The 13,743-nt window shown below is 37.3% G+C and overlaps 2 protein-coding genes across 3 annotated transcripts; one reads left to right on the forward strand and one right to left on the reverse strand.

The window, feature by feature from the left end:
- The first annotated feature begins 235 nt into the window (after nucleotides 1-235).
- On the forward strand, nucleotides 236-4,152 carry LOC120004885 (protein OS-9 homolog). Of its 2 annotated transcripts, none has more exons than XM_038854221.1 (8): nucleotides 236-441; nucleotides 887-966; nucleotides 1,838-2,041; nucleotides 2,245-2,316; nucleotides 2,684-2,799; nucleotides 2,900-2,966; nucleotides 3,050-3,156; nucleotides 3,801-4,152. In XM_038854221.1, exons 1-8 carry the CDS (start codon nucleotides 360-362, stop codon nucleotides 3,958-3,960), a joined length of 888 nt encoding a protein of 295 aa, XP_038710149.1. In that variant the 5' UTR covers nucleotides 236-359; the 3' UTR covers nucleotides 3,961-4,152. The 2 variants fall into 2 exon arrangements, with proteins under 2 accessions (XP_038710149.1, XP_038710150.1); XM_038854222.1 differs by having other exon boundaries at nucleotides 890-966.
- A 317-nt stretch (nucleotides 4,153-4,469) lies between these two features.
- LOC120004884 (calcium uptake protein, mitochondrial-like) lies at nucleotides 4,470-7,584 on the reverse strand. The gene is made up of 7 exons (XM_038854220.1): nucleotides 7,127-7,584; nucleotides 6,867-6,934; nucleotides 6,150-6,373; nucleotides 5,976-6,059; nucleotides 5,534-5,747; nucleotides 5,097-5,393; nucleotides 4,470-5,017 (listed from the first exon to the last, which is right to left on the reverse strand). Exons 1-7 carry the CDS (start codon nucleotides 7,467-7,469, stop codon nucleotides 4,802-4,804), a joined length of 1,446 nt encoding a protein of 481 aa, XP_038710148.1. The 5' UTR covers nucleotides 7,470-7,584; the 3' UTR covers nucleotides 4,470-4,801.
- Nucleotides 7,585-13,743: the final 6,159 nt, after the last annotated feature.

Here is a 13,743-nt window from a genome sequence, read left to right on the forward strand (position 1 = left end):
AATGCCCAACTCCCACGGACCGGCTTGCTATGTGTTAATGGGCTGGCCTTATTCCTATGGTTTGGATGGCCTTATTCTTGTGGTTTGGCCCGTATGGAGGTCCAGCTCCAGGGGAATTTATGTGCCAGCCCAGCCCACTTCTTCCAAAAGGCATCACGCGCATATCTCGTGACTTTTTCTTATGAAGATTCTTCTCCTTGACGTGGCGCATCTCAATTGGAGAATGTGCGTGGAGCCGCGTTATCATCGACTACACCAGATCCTCAGAACTCGTGAAGGATACTCTGCTGCTTCGCGTCGAGTTCGAGAACGCTCCAGCGGATACGAAATCTGCAACTCAATAAACGAAATTGCTAAATATGAGATTGTTGTGGCTGATTTTGGTTTCGTACACGCTGTGTAGACTCGTGAGAGCGGATCAGATCTTCTCAGCTCATGTAGGTAAATTATCCATTTGTGTCTTCCCCATTCAATTCCGTCTTCAATTTTCCGTTTCTTATTTTTCTGTTCATCGAGCTCAGTCAGTATATTTTTATGTGGGTTGGTTATAAATTCCTGAATTGGAATCGATTTTCATGAAGTTGTGCAATTTTTCCTGAAAGAAATTCAGGTGACCGTTTTAGGACTGGGTTTGTGAAGCTATATGCAGTTCAATATGTAATTGATTGTCTATACTGAGTTAGTCGTTCTATGTAATCAATGGACTCTTTCCAAGTTTTCATATTTGATTGTAAGCGAGTCAGGTTTGTTGTGGAAATTATGCAAGACAACCATTATACGAAATGGGTGTCATTAACTATTTCAACAGTGTTTTTTCAAAAAAATTGATTCTTTTGCTTCGAGTCTACTGTTAATGCTGTTATCTCATTAATATTTCACTGAGCAGCAGGTGGTACATTTGGACGCAGCTCGCATGAACCAAAATATAAGATTGAATTCCATCCAGAAGATTCACCATTTCATCCGGTAAGTAAGTGTAGGGTTATTTACAACTCTTCATCCTGTAAGGAGGCCTATGGTTATTTACAAATACCCGCTCTTTCCACCTCACTTCATGAGGAGTCTATTTTGATCTTTTGAACTTTTAGCCTTTTCTGTACATTGCAATTTCTCTCTGTTTTATACACTATAAAGCTAGATGTGGGTTAAAAACTTATAATGCAAACTTGAATTGTTGTTATCACGTTTTTCTAGTGATGACCCCTACCCTACTTTGTGGCTTAGGATGTCGCAATTGTTTCTTGAGACTGTAATGGGATGATGGAAATTGAGTACAGTGTTATCCATATAATGATGGCTTGATGAAGCTCTGACATACTTTTATTGAGGAATTATGTGAAGAAATTTGTGTATTGAAAGCGAGGGTTCTGTGTAAGGGTCTAGGGCTTAGGCTGCCATGTTCTCTCTAACAACATTGACGGTTTGATTGGTCATACCAAGGTTCACATTGTCAAGCACTTCTCCTTTTCCTAAGTAGCTTGGTTCTTTTGTGTGGTGATCAGTGATCACTGGCCTGGTACTTGAGTACTTGGAATTATTTTTACCTAAACCTCCCCTTGTGCCTGTGGTCTTTTTGGGTGCTCTTGCAGTAACTAGCAGAAAGGTCTCAGAAGGGTCGGTGATCAAACTGATTTCATGAACTCCTAAGACTCGTTAACTCTCTTTAGGGCTGGTGGCATACTTTTGTGAGATCTGTCTTACCTCGACCCGGGTTCACTTTCCCATTCTGTGATGCAGAATTCGTATATCATACTTGCTAGCTCTTGTTTGTGAACTTTATTTGTGTTTGGATTTACTGTCTCACTAATTCATATCTATGTTTGCAATTATTTTGCAGGATGATGACCAGGAATATATGATTATGCCCAATAAAGATGGACAAAAGTATATATGTTTCTTGCCTAGGGATGAGAAAGTCAAGAGCATAAAGCCCATTAGTCAGCTGAACACAAGCAGCATGATTGTGGAAACTGAGAAGCGGATTAAATTGAAAACACCAGATGAGCTACTTGAAATACTGAAGGATCGCTGCTTTATTAGAGTAAGTATCTGTCAACCAAAACCATTTTGCACTTCACGTCTCAGGTTGCAAATTACTTCCAAAAAGAGCTTTTTTGGCTCGGAAATACTTATGGATATTGGTCTTATCGTCTTACTATTTTTCTTGATGTGTAATGCGTTCTTTTAATAAATCAGAAGCTATATTAAATTAGTAAACTTACAGCTTCTAGCACTTTTATCCAGCAAGAAGGTTGGTGGTCGTATGAATTTTGCTATCAGAAGAAACTTCGGCAACTTCACATTGAAGATGATAAAGTAAGTTCATGAAGGTGTGGTTTGTATTTCATTTGGTCATCTTCTTTGTATGAACTATTATATGCAATGCAAAGGAGGTGTTTAATATGATGTATACTATGCATTTAATAATTGTATGAAGTCCAATTGGACTGCATGCTTTTAGGTGTCCAACAACTATTAAGTCTAGTTGGGGCGGTCACAGACGTACAGTAGCAGTAGGAGTAGCATCATCTTTGAGATTAATTATTAATGACATAATAGTGAAGACATGTGTCATATAATTTGACGTATTTTAATCTCTTTGTAGTACTTTGAACTTTGAAGGAGTACTAGGATTTTCTTACATGTACGTGTAGTAAGTGGGTTTGTTATTCTGTTGTTACAGGCAGTTCAGGAGTTTGTCTTGGGTGTTTTTGATGAAGAAGCCACGGCTGCTTTCAACCAGAATCTCTCCGACATTTCCACACTGAAAGATCCTCGCTCGAAAGATGCATCACAGAGGTATGACTTGAAGTAGCAGTGTGTTTTACAAATCTAAGGAAATAGGGTAAGGTGGAGAAAGAAGTATCAGTTAGTTTCTGTATTCCCATAATTTGTGCAGGTATCATGCTCATCAGTACACAAATGGCACCATCTGTGATCTTACAAATCAGCCCAGAGAAACTGAGGTAAAAGATGGCTATGTTATAAAAGTATTTGTAGCATCTAGATATGGTTTCGATCCCTTATGGATTTTTATTTTAATTTGTAGGTGAGGTTTGTTTGCTCAGAGCCCAGAGCAATGATCAGTTCTATCACCGAGCTATCAACTTGCAAGTATGCTCTTACTGTTCAAAGTCCAATGCTTTGCAAACACCCGTAAGGCTCTTTTCCCTATTCTCTCTCTCTCTCTCTGTGTACAGTGCTGATACACATTCGTGCTAGATCTGGTTTTCAGTTTTGACTTGAAAAGGTTAACTATTCAAGTGCTTGCATAAAATGATATAGTTTTCAACCTTCCTGTGTGCCCATCAATTCTAATATCTGGTCATTCAAGGAATGTAGCTGACTGTATTACCCTACTTGGACAACATACCAAGATAATTCTTAATTTATTTTTTGAATTGTTAAATGGATTAGATTTAGATGTGTTGTGTTTGGACAAGCTCAGCAAGACTCTCCTGGTCTCCCCATTTTGTTTATTTCTTTCACTGAACCAGAAAGGTTAATACTGGTAGAAGTAATCATAAAGATGCCTCTCATCTAGTAAGTGGTTCCTTGGAGTGGATCATGGCACAATTCTATGATACTGAACGACAATGATATTGTATATTTGTATTATCAATTATCATTCATTTCTACAAAGCTACACTCTCTTTGTGCATAGTGAACTCGCAGAAGTTATATATTTTCTTTGACAGGATCCTAATCTATCACTATAGGATTGTGTGATAGTCATGTTATGCATGCTTCTCTTTCTCTTATGCTTTGCGTTAGTTTGTTTGATGGACTTTGGTTTACAGATTGTTCCAAGAAGAGAGGCCAGTGTCGCACACCATTGACTGTAATGTCCTTCCCAAGGATTACAAGGATAGGAAGGTGGAGAAGGGAGAATCTGAAGATAATGGGATCGTCATGGTCACGGAAGTTGAACACCCATCAAATGCTGATTCAGAGGAATAATTGACGTACAGATACAACCAGTATACGCTTCAAATATGGTATTGTTATTAATATCAGATGCTTTGGCTAAGAACTTGTTTTCTTGACGAAATAGATGGTAGATTTAATCTCACTTTATTTGCTGAATGTTTCTGACCCCAATTTACAAGCAACTCTAAGCTGAATCCAGAGTGTTTTTTTTTTCCCATGGAACTACAAGATTGCGTTTAGCCCAAGTCTTCCAACTGTGGGAAACAGTTTGAGACAGGAATGCCACTAAACCCACTTGTGTTGCTTCCATCATAGCTGGGAAGTTATTTTCTTCTTTATTCACGGAAATCATAAACGTAAGACAAGCATTGGCAAATTATTACTCTTCTAATTCCCCAGAAAAGTGATTGTTTCAGAGGTCCTTGAAATGAATTCTTAAATACTTGGATCGTCGCACTTTCCCCGACTACCTGATAAGACATTGATCATTGGATTGGGTGTTGATGTGAAGAGTTGAACTTGAGTCACCCAACTGGAAAGATTCATCCATAATGAGCTTGGTGTGATTATATTCATAAATACAATTACAAGGTATGGAAAATATTTAAATTATGAGTTCGCATCACGCCCAAAATACTGTACAAAACTTTCACGCGTGGCTTGTGAAATATAGTTAGTTTCATGAACCATAACTTCAAACAGTCCCCTACATATCTTGACAGCCATTCCATCCTCAAATGGCTAGTCTTGCTTGCTACGTAGTTCTTTCATCTGCTATTCATCTAAAGAGACCAAAATTCCCTGCTGTAGTAGTTTGTCATCGACTAGTGTATTGAGCGGCATATATTCAGGTCCATCAAGCATCAGTTGATCAAAGAAAAAGCTTGTTAGATGAGCAATTTGATGCACAGCTTAACCAGCATGCTACCAGTCCCTTGAAGCCTGCCTCTCTAGTTGGCAAGGCGTCGATTTCCCGTCTTTGTAAAACCCTTACGAATTCATCTGAACTTAAACTACCATCACGATTTGTATCAAAGACATGGAATATAATGTCAACCACATTATTTGTAATTGGGATTCCACAGACCTAGTAAAATTAAAAAATATCATCAGGATGAGAACAAACTAATAGATATTGAAAATAATGTAGAGCTTGGTGTATTTACCTGAGATGCAGCTCTCTGGAAATCTTTTTTGGTTAACACCCCATTCGCCTTTCCATAACTGAAAATGGCGAGAGAAAAAGACTGCAACTTCTTGCGGAGTTCTGCAAAATTTTTGAACTCCTCATATGTTATTTGTATGTCTTTGAGATGTGGTCCATCGTTTATTTCGTCAACCCGCTGAAGCAGCTTGTTTATATGGCTGATATCAGCAGATGCAACCAATGTCAAGGCAAAATCCTTGGCCGGAATTGTGCCTCGCATTTTGTAGTCATAATGGGAAAATTCCAACTGCAGTATCTGCAATATTCAACATTGTTCAGTTGTGCAAATAAGTGTAACACATCAACATGATCACTGCAATGAATTATGCTGTGATCATGTAAATCTTAAAGGTGAGAGAGAGAGAGAGAGGGAGAGAGGACGAGAACACCACGTACTTCATCGTGTAAATCTCTCAAAAATTGAACAAATCTTTCATGTTTCAGACACGATTTGCCATCTTTACCAAAGAAATACTCTACAACACCTCCATTCTCTACGGACTCTGAAGTTTTGAAACCAGCTCGCCGTCTATCTTTGCGTCGAGCCCCTTGCGTATATTGATCTCGCATCAGTGCCATAACTTTTCTGAATTCCTCCCTGTCTATCTCTCTGATAATGGACAGAATGTTAATTACTTAACCATGAGGAGGGATGTCCGCAATCTATGATTGAAAAAACATTATTTGGAAGATGCTCATGCTGATAAGAGACAACTGTTGATAATGCTCATAAGGATATCAATGGAAATAAGTTGGAAATGTCAATGAATGATACAAACTAACAGACTGAACTTCGTTAGAGACCAATGACAGAGTGATGGAAAGACAAGTGACCTACCCATTGCTGTCAAGATCAAACATTTTAAATGCTATTGAAAAACTTGATTCTGGAATGCTCAGAAGGGTAAGAAAAAAGACGTACCTGGTAAAAAAAAAACTTCATGATTAAATCTCCATTGAACAATAGAAATTTCAATATGCTGCAGGTAAAACTAAAACAACTGTCCCTTACTCTTGAAAAGATACGAGTCCATCACTATTAGTATCAAATAACATGAAAAATTTTGAAGGGGCACAATGTAACTCGCCAGGAACCCGCTCCCCTCTCAGAAAACCCTCCCTAACTCTATTTGATTCAGATGGTGGAAACACAGGAACAACTGCTCGCATCAAGTCTGCTGGTGTCATAAGAACCTCTCCGGAAGGGGATCGAAAAGATGCAAAGTATTCAAAAACCTGACAAGCAATAAGTGAACCTTAATATTAAAAGACTTAGCCTCTGATTCTTTCAATGTGTATCCTTCGACCCCTCTGTACCGAAAAGATTACACAATGTGAATAAACAAGAATGTATTGGAAAATGCCCAAAAATTGATTTTGAAATAATCCATAACTATGAGAGGGTTTTGATAACAGTGCCAGCTTTGAATATCTTAGTCCTGATGGTGTTCTCCAAGACACAAATTCTACTTCTGGACAGTTGGCGATCTAAAACCAGTTCAAAAACTTCAAATATTTTAAGCCAGAATTTCTCACGTCACAAACAGACGGATGCATCAAATCTAAATATATGAACTGACAGGAGCAATAGTAAGTTTCACAAAATACATATCAAGCTGATGTAGATCAAACACTTCTCTATCTCCCACTTGTTTGAGAACCATAAATGGTACTCGCATCTAACTTCCGTAATCCTATTTTCATATCAAAGAAGAGAAAAGCTGCATACCTTTTGAGGGGGACTTTGCAACCTTATCCGTTTCTCATAATTGAAAAAGACTCTTCTCCTGTATGAATCTGAAACAAGGAACAAAACCTGAGAATATGATTCTTATCCTGATATAAATACTGCACCTAGATAACATGACAGCCAGGAAGTCATCAACCACTGCGCCATTTCATCAAACACCTTGATGTCACCAACAAAGTATCTTGTACTCTTGACAAAACCATTATCAGAGAAATTAAAAATCATAGAGCAGTATCTACCTCCAAATAGGAATCTGGGTTTCTTTTCATGTCCAAACTGATCATCATTTGTCGACCAAATTGCGTCATTAGGACAATCAGCGAAGGACACAAATGAATTCAAATAACAAAATCCCAAGCTGGATCCGACAACCAAAGCCCCTGAAGACAACAACACGTTGAACGCAGAGTATCCACGCTTATCGTTCCCATAACTGGGCCACCCACTAGTGGACTTCAATGTAGAAGATGATGAAATGGAGCCTTGAGATCGGGTGAACAAAAGGTGCGCGCACAGCCGATCATTGACAAGGACTCGACGGATTGACGGCGACGAGTTCTTAAGATATGCACAAGAAAACATAGTCCGATGTGGTGTTCCAGTTATTACAACAGAGAAGCTTGAAAAGGATTCCTGGGTTGAGACACCATTGCATATATAAGAGAGATAGAGGGCGGGCCTGGAACGACATTGTTTACCGAGAAAATTGCGCCGTTTTTTGGGTTTGACTGGGATTTTATCTATATGACTTAACGGTTTTTTCATACAGTTGGTTAGCGGTTGTTTCGATCAGACAGTTAAGCGCGCCCACATATTTTGGATGCCATTGACGCACAGAAGACAGTATACAAGGGGACAGAGTACAGAAACTAAACTCCCCCACGGCCCCACCACCAGGGTGGGCCGGGTCCATATAGAAGGCCCATCCAAAGAGGAATTTAAACAAATAGGATATATATTCCATAATTGGGCCACAAAGAAGGACCCATTATTCTGTAGATTCGGACTCACCGACTCAGGCCTGCTTTAATGGCCTTAAATTGACTCTGGACTGAGCTTCTATTTGTGTGTGGCTGACTGGCTGTTCTGATTGCCCATTTAAAATGAGCGTCCCCTTGTGTACGCTGGTCAGGTCCAAAATGCAAACTGCGCTGAAATGGGCCAAATCTGGTTCTATATGGGCTTTGGTGAACCTTTGACGGTGTCGTTTCAATTCAAGTAACCTGGCTTGCGTTAACAATCTTTTTCTTAATAGTACTTTACGATTGTGTTTTAAGGTTTATATATATATATATTATATATTATTATATTATACTTTATACTTTATACAAAGAAGACTTTCTTCACAAACTTACAAAAAAAACAAGACATTGCACATCAACGTCATCTGAATCGGTAGCCAACTCGAACAAAATCAACATATTGGAGTCACTCGAAATGTTATCCCAAACTCCATCCTTATCCAATCAAGACACCAAAAGAGAGAAACAAACAAACATAATCACCATGAATCCAACATCCCACGTGGCATGTTCATGCACATGACCATGTCCATGATCTCCTATCAAAGATTAAAATTTTGATATTGGTATGATATAACCCACCTGATCGATTTAGAAGTAAGACTCAACGCCTCTCACATTGAAGACGTGTCTTTTGGCTCTAAGAATCATTGGATAAACAATAGCACCGGACAATATTTTCAATGTATTTGTGCTGAGAATTTCAACATCCTTTAAATAATGACCAAAACAATAGTATTGGATAAACAAAACCAGCATCCACACCCAACGGGCCCGCTAATAACCATCATGGGGCCACCCTGACCTGTATCCAACACAATTTTACACTATGGGCTTCATTTTCTTTTCATCCAACCAAACACCAAGTTGTGTGTCAGCAATGTAGATGTCTGATTCAAAACTCCTTTTTGGGTTCTCTCAACAGAGAAACTAATACCCTTTGTGTGTCTTCGTCCGTGTATTAACAACTGGATGAGTGTATTAAGCCTGGATTATTATATATATGTTATATATATATATATATAGCATTGAAATGGTGATTTATTACTCTTTATCTACATATGGATGCAAGTTGTAATAAAATTCTGTATGATATTAGGGTCCCATATATAAGAATAAGTAGTAGGTGTCACACTCGCAACTTGCTTTTGTGTGGACTTTATTTGGATTTCTTTCCTTTTTTTTAAAGCTAAATATTCGTCTCAAGAGCCACTGAATAAAAAGGAAATATTTTTATATTTTTATGGTGATACCAAATCACTTAGATTAATATAAATGTAAAAGGAAGTTTGATAGCTAACAGTATATAAGTATACATCTGGTCCCATATATATTTCATCATCCATGAAAGCTATATGTATTTAAAATTTAGAGCCAGAGGGACCCACACATACATACATATATAGATAATGCGTGACTTTTTCTTTATGTTTGTTATTTCAATTTCAACACTTGATTTCGCCTCCTTCATTTTGTTCAGCATGGGAATGTCATGTACAATTTCTCGTTATAAAATGAAATAACTTCAATTGCCTATGAAGGGTCCGTGAGAAGAGGAGGTTCAGTGTTGGATTATTTCAAACCCCAATGTCTTCTTGTTGTTAAGTCTGGCACCAGTTGAAACATGAATGTAGGAAAGTAACTACCAAAAGGTAGTTTTCCTTGAATGGTTAGGAAAATAACTACCAAAAGGTAGTTCTTTTCATGAATGGTTACAACTGGTTATGAAGAGATACCAGTTTTAGACACAACTCGTCATCTTTTATCTCTATAAATATGAGACAAACAACAAGAAAGATTTAATGATCATCATTCTAGCCTATCTTTTGCTCTTTTTCTGATGAGAGTTTGGTTGCAATACACACTTTCATATCCAAGACAGTTTGTATCCCAAAACAATTTGCCTGTCGTTTACTCAATTGCATAAAAGAGTGGCAATAATTGTTTATGAGATAGAGTGAAAATCGCCTACTGTTTTTGAAGCAAGCGTTCCCATCATCTCATAAACTTTTTATTTGTGTTGTGAGTTTTCATACCAGTCATATTTATTATTATTATTATATATATATTTTTTTTAACAATTCATAAACAATTAACGATGGCTTCTTCATCTTCAACAAATCCATTGATCACTGGTATTACATCTCTGAATGTGATGCCACAAGATTTATCCAAACTTGATCACTTTGATGGAAATAATTACAAACGTTGGCAAGAGAAGATTGGTTTTCTCCTTACCACATTGAAGGTCCGATATGTGTTGGAAACAACTAGTCCCACAGTCCCTGCAGATAACGCCACACAAGATCAGATCGATGCAAAGAAAAAATGGGAGGAGGATAACTATACTTGTCGAGGAACTATTCTCAACAGTCTGACAGATTCTTTGTTCGATATGTATTCAACGCTGAAATCAGCAAAGGAAATCTGGGAGGCATTGGACGAACAATACAAGACTGAAGATTCTGGCAACAAGAGTTATCTTGTAAGTAACTATTTCGATTTTAAGATGACTGATAATAAGGCTATTTTGGATCAGGTTCATGACTTGCAATTAATTGTGCATCAATTAATTGCCGAGGGCATTCCTGTTGATGAAAAACTTCAAGTTGGTGCAATTATTGCCAAGTTACCACCTAAATGGAATGATTACCGTAAAACTCTCAAAAGGAAGGGTGATAATATCACTCTTGATGCCCTAAAAAGGCAAATTCGAGTTGAAGAAGAGTCAAGGCGGCGTGACAAGCAAGAAGATCCTGTAGAAAATAACAAGGCTGTCCACGTTGTTGAAACAGACAACAAAAAGAGAAAGAGATCTCATGATGATTCTTCTAACAAGGAGCAAGGTCCATCGAAAAAGAAGAAGGGAGCATGTCATTTTTGCAAGAAGAAGGGGCATTACATTCGTGAATGTCGCCTTAAGAAGAAGCAAGACAAAGAAAAGAACAACCAAGCAAACTTGGTTGAGGAAAATCTTGTTGCTGTCATAACCGAGGCATATGTGGTGGGAGAAACCGCAGCTTGGTGGGTTGATACCGGTGCTACTAGACATATTTGTGGTGATAGAAAATTGTTCAAGGAGTATGCACCGGTTGGAGGAGAAATAACACTATTTATGGGTAATTCCTCTACCACCCAAGTTGTTGGAAAGGGCACTGTTGAATTGTACCTCACTTCTGGGAAGAAGATCACTCTTCAGGAGGTTCTGCACGCACCCGAAATCACTAAGAACTTGGTTTCTGGTGGGTTACTAAACAAGCATGGCTATAAGCTTGTTTTTGAAGCTGATAAATTTATTTTATCAAAGAAGGGGATGTTTGTAGGCAAAGGATATGCCGAGAATGGAATGTTTAAATTGAACCTATCTAATGAAATTACTTCTGCTTACATTGTTGATTCTTTTACATTATGGCATGCTAGATTAGGTCATGTGAATTATAATGCACTTGATCGTATGATTAAATTAGGCATGCTTCCAACAAGTTTAAAAGATAATCAAATTAAATGTGAGATATGTGCAAGAAATAAACTCACCAGAAAACCATTCCCAAGTGTTAATCGGTTTTCTAATGATTTATTAAGCTTGGTACATTCAGACATATGTGATTTGAACACTAAACTAACTAGGGGTGGTAAGAGATACTTTATAACATTTATAGATGATTTATCAAAATATACATATGTCTATCTACTTAAAACCAAAGATGAGGCATTAGGAAAATTCAAGGTATATAAAACTGAAGTTGAAAACCTCCTTGGATTGAAAATTAAAATGATTCGAAGTGATAGAGGAGGGGAGTACTTTAGTGCCGAGTTTGATGATTATTGCGAGAGTAATGGAATCATACACCAATGTACTGCTCCCTACACACCACAACAGAATGGCGTTGCCGAAAGGAAGAATCGAACTTTAATGGATATGGTTAATGCAATGATTGATCATTCTGGTTTGCCTTATAATCTTTGGGGTGAAGCACTCCATTGTGCTACATATATTTTAAATAGAATACCTTCTAAGAAAAATAGGATGTCCTCATATGAATTATGGTTTAAAAGAAAACCGAATTTGACATATTTTAAATTGTGGGGGTGTTTAGCTTATGTAAGGTTACCTGATTTAAAACGGGCTAAGTTGGGCCCAAGGACAACTAAATGTGCTTTTGTTGGGTATGCAATAAATAGTAAAGCATATCGGTTTTTAGACTTGGAAAATAACATTATTATCGAATCTAGGGATGCTGAATTTTTTGAAGATATTTTCTTTAAGGATTCAAGATCTCTAGAATCAAGTTCTTCTAAGGAACAAGTTCCTAGAGAAAACGGTAATCCTTTAAATAAAGAAGAAATTGAGATTCGAAAGTCTAAAAGAATTAGAAAGGAGAAAAGTTTTGGTCCAGATTTTATGACTTATTTAGTAGAGGGTAGTTCTAAACTTATTTTGCATGAATATGATGTTTGTTTTACCATGGAAAATGAGCCATCAACTTATGAAGAAGCATTGAAATCAAGAGATTCTGTTTTTTGGAAGGAAGCTATTGATGAAGAAATGTTATCAATAATGTCTAATGATACTTGGAGATTAGTAGATTTACCACCTGGATCTAAACCTATTGGTTGTAAATGGATTTTCCGAAGGAAATTAAAGCCCGATGGATCCATTGACAAATATAAGGCAAGACTTGTTGCCAAAGGGTTTAGACAATCCAAAGGAATTGATTATTTTGATACTTATGCTCCAGTAGCAAGGATTTCATCAATAAGGATGCTAATATCCTTGGCTTCTATTTTTGACCTAAAAATTCATCAAATGGATGTGAAAACAGCGTTCTTAAATGGATTTTTGGATGAAGAGGTATACATGGAACAACCCGAAGGTTTCATTATACCCGGTCAAGAGAAGAAGGTGTGCAAGTTGATAAAATCATTATATGGCTTAAAACAAGCACCAAAACAATGGCATGAACGTTTTGATAGTGTATTATTATCAAATGGTTTTAAATTAAATGAGGCCGATAAATGCATTTACTCTAAAGAAATTGGTAATGAGAATATTATTATTTGCTTATATGTTGATGATATGCTTATTTTTGGCAAAAATGAGGAATTAATTAAATCAACAAAGACATTCTTAGCATCACATTTTGACATGAAGGATTTGGGTATTGTAAATTTTATTCTCGGTATTAAGATACATAGATTAGATAATGCATATGTGATGTCTCAAAGTCATTATATTGAGAAATTATTGGTTAAGTTTAGTCATTTGTGTGACAAGATTTCGAGAATTCCGTTTAATCCTAGTCTAAAACTCGGATATGACAAAGGAAGATGTGTATCACAACTTGAGTATTCCCGAGTTATTGGGAGCTTAATGTATGCCATGCATTGTACAAGGCCCGATATAGCTTTTGCTGTGGGCAAATTAAGTCGATACACAAGTTGTCCAGGTTTAGAACATTGGAAAGCAATTTCCAATGTGTTGGGTTATTTAAAGTTAACCAAGGACTATGGATTACATTATATTGGAAATCCTTCAGTGATTGACGGGTATAGTGATGCAAATTGGAATAGCATGGATGAAGGTTCAAAATCCACAAGTGGTTGGTTATTCACTCTTGGTGGAGCAGCTATTTCTTGGGCATCAAGAAAGCAAACATGTATCACTCACTCAACAATGGAGTCTGAGTTAGTGGCACTTGGTGCTGCATGTAAGGAGGCCGAATGGTTGAGAAATTTGATGATTGACTTGCCAATGTGGCAAAGTCCCTTACCTCCTATTTCTATACACTGTGATAGCCAAGCAACGTTATCAAGAGTGTATAGCAAGTCCTATA

This window comes from Tripterygium wilfordii, chromosome 9 (genome assembly GCF_013401445.1).
Source record: "Tripterygium wilfordii isolate XIE 37 chromosome 9, ASM1340144v1, whole genome shotgun sequence".
Lineage (NCBI taxonomy): Eukaryota > Viridiplantae > Streptophyta > Magnoliopsida > Celastrales > Celastraceae > Tripterygium > Tripterygium wilfordii.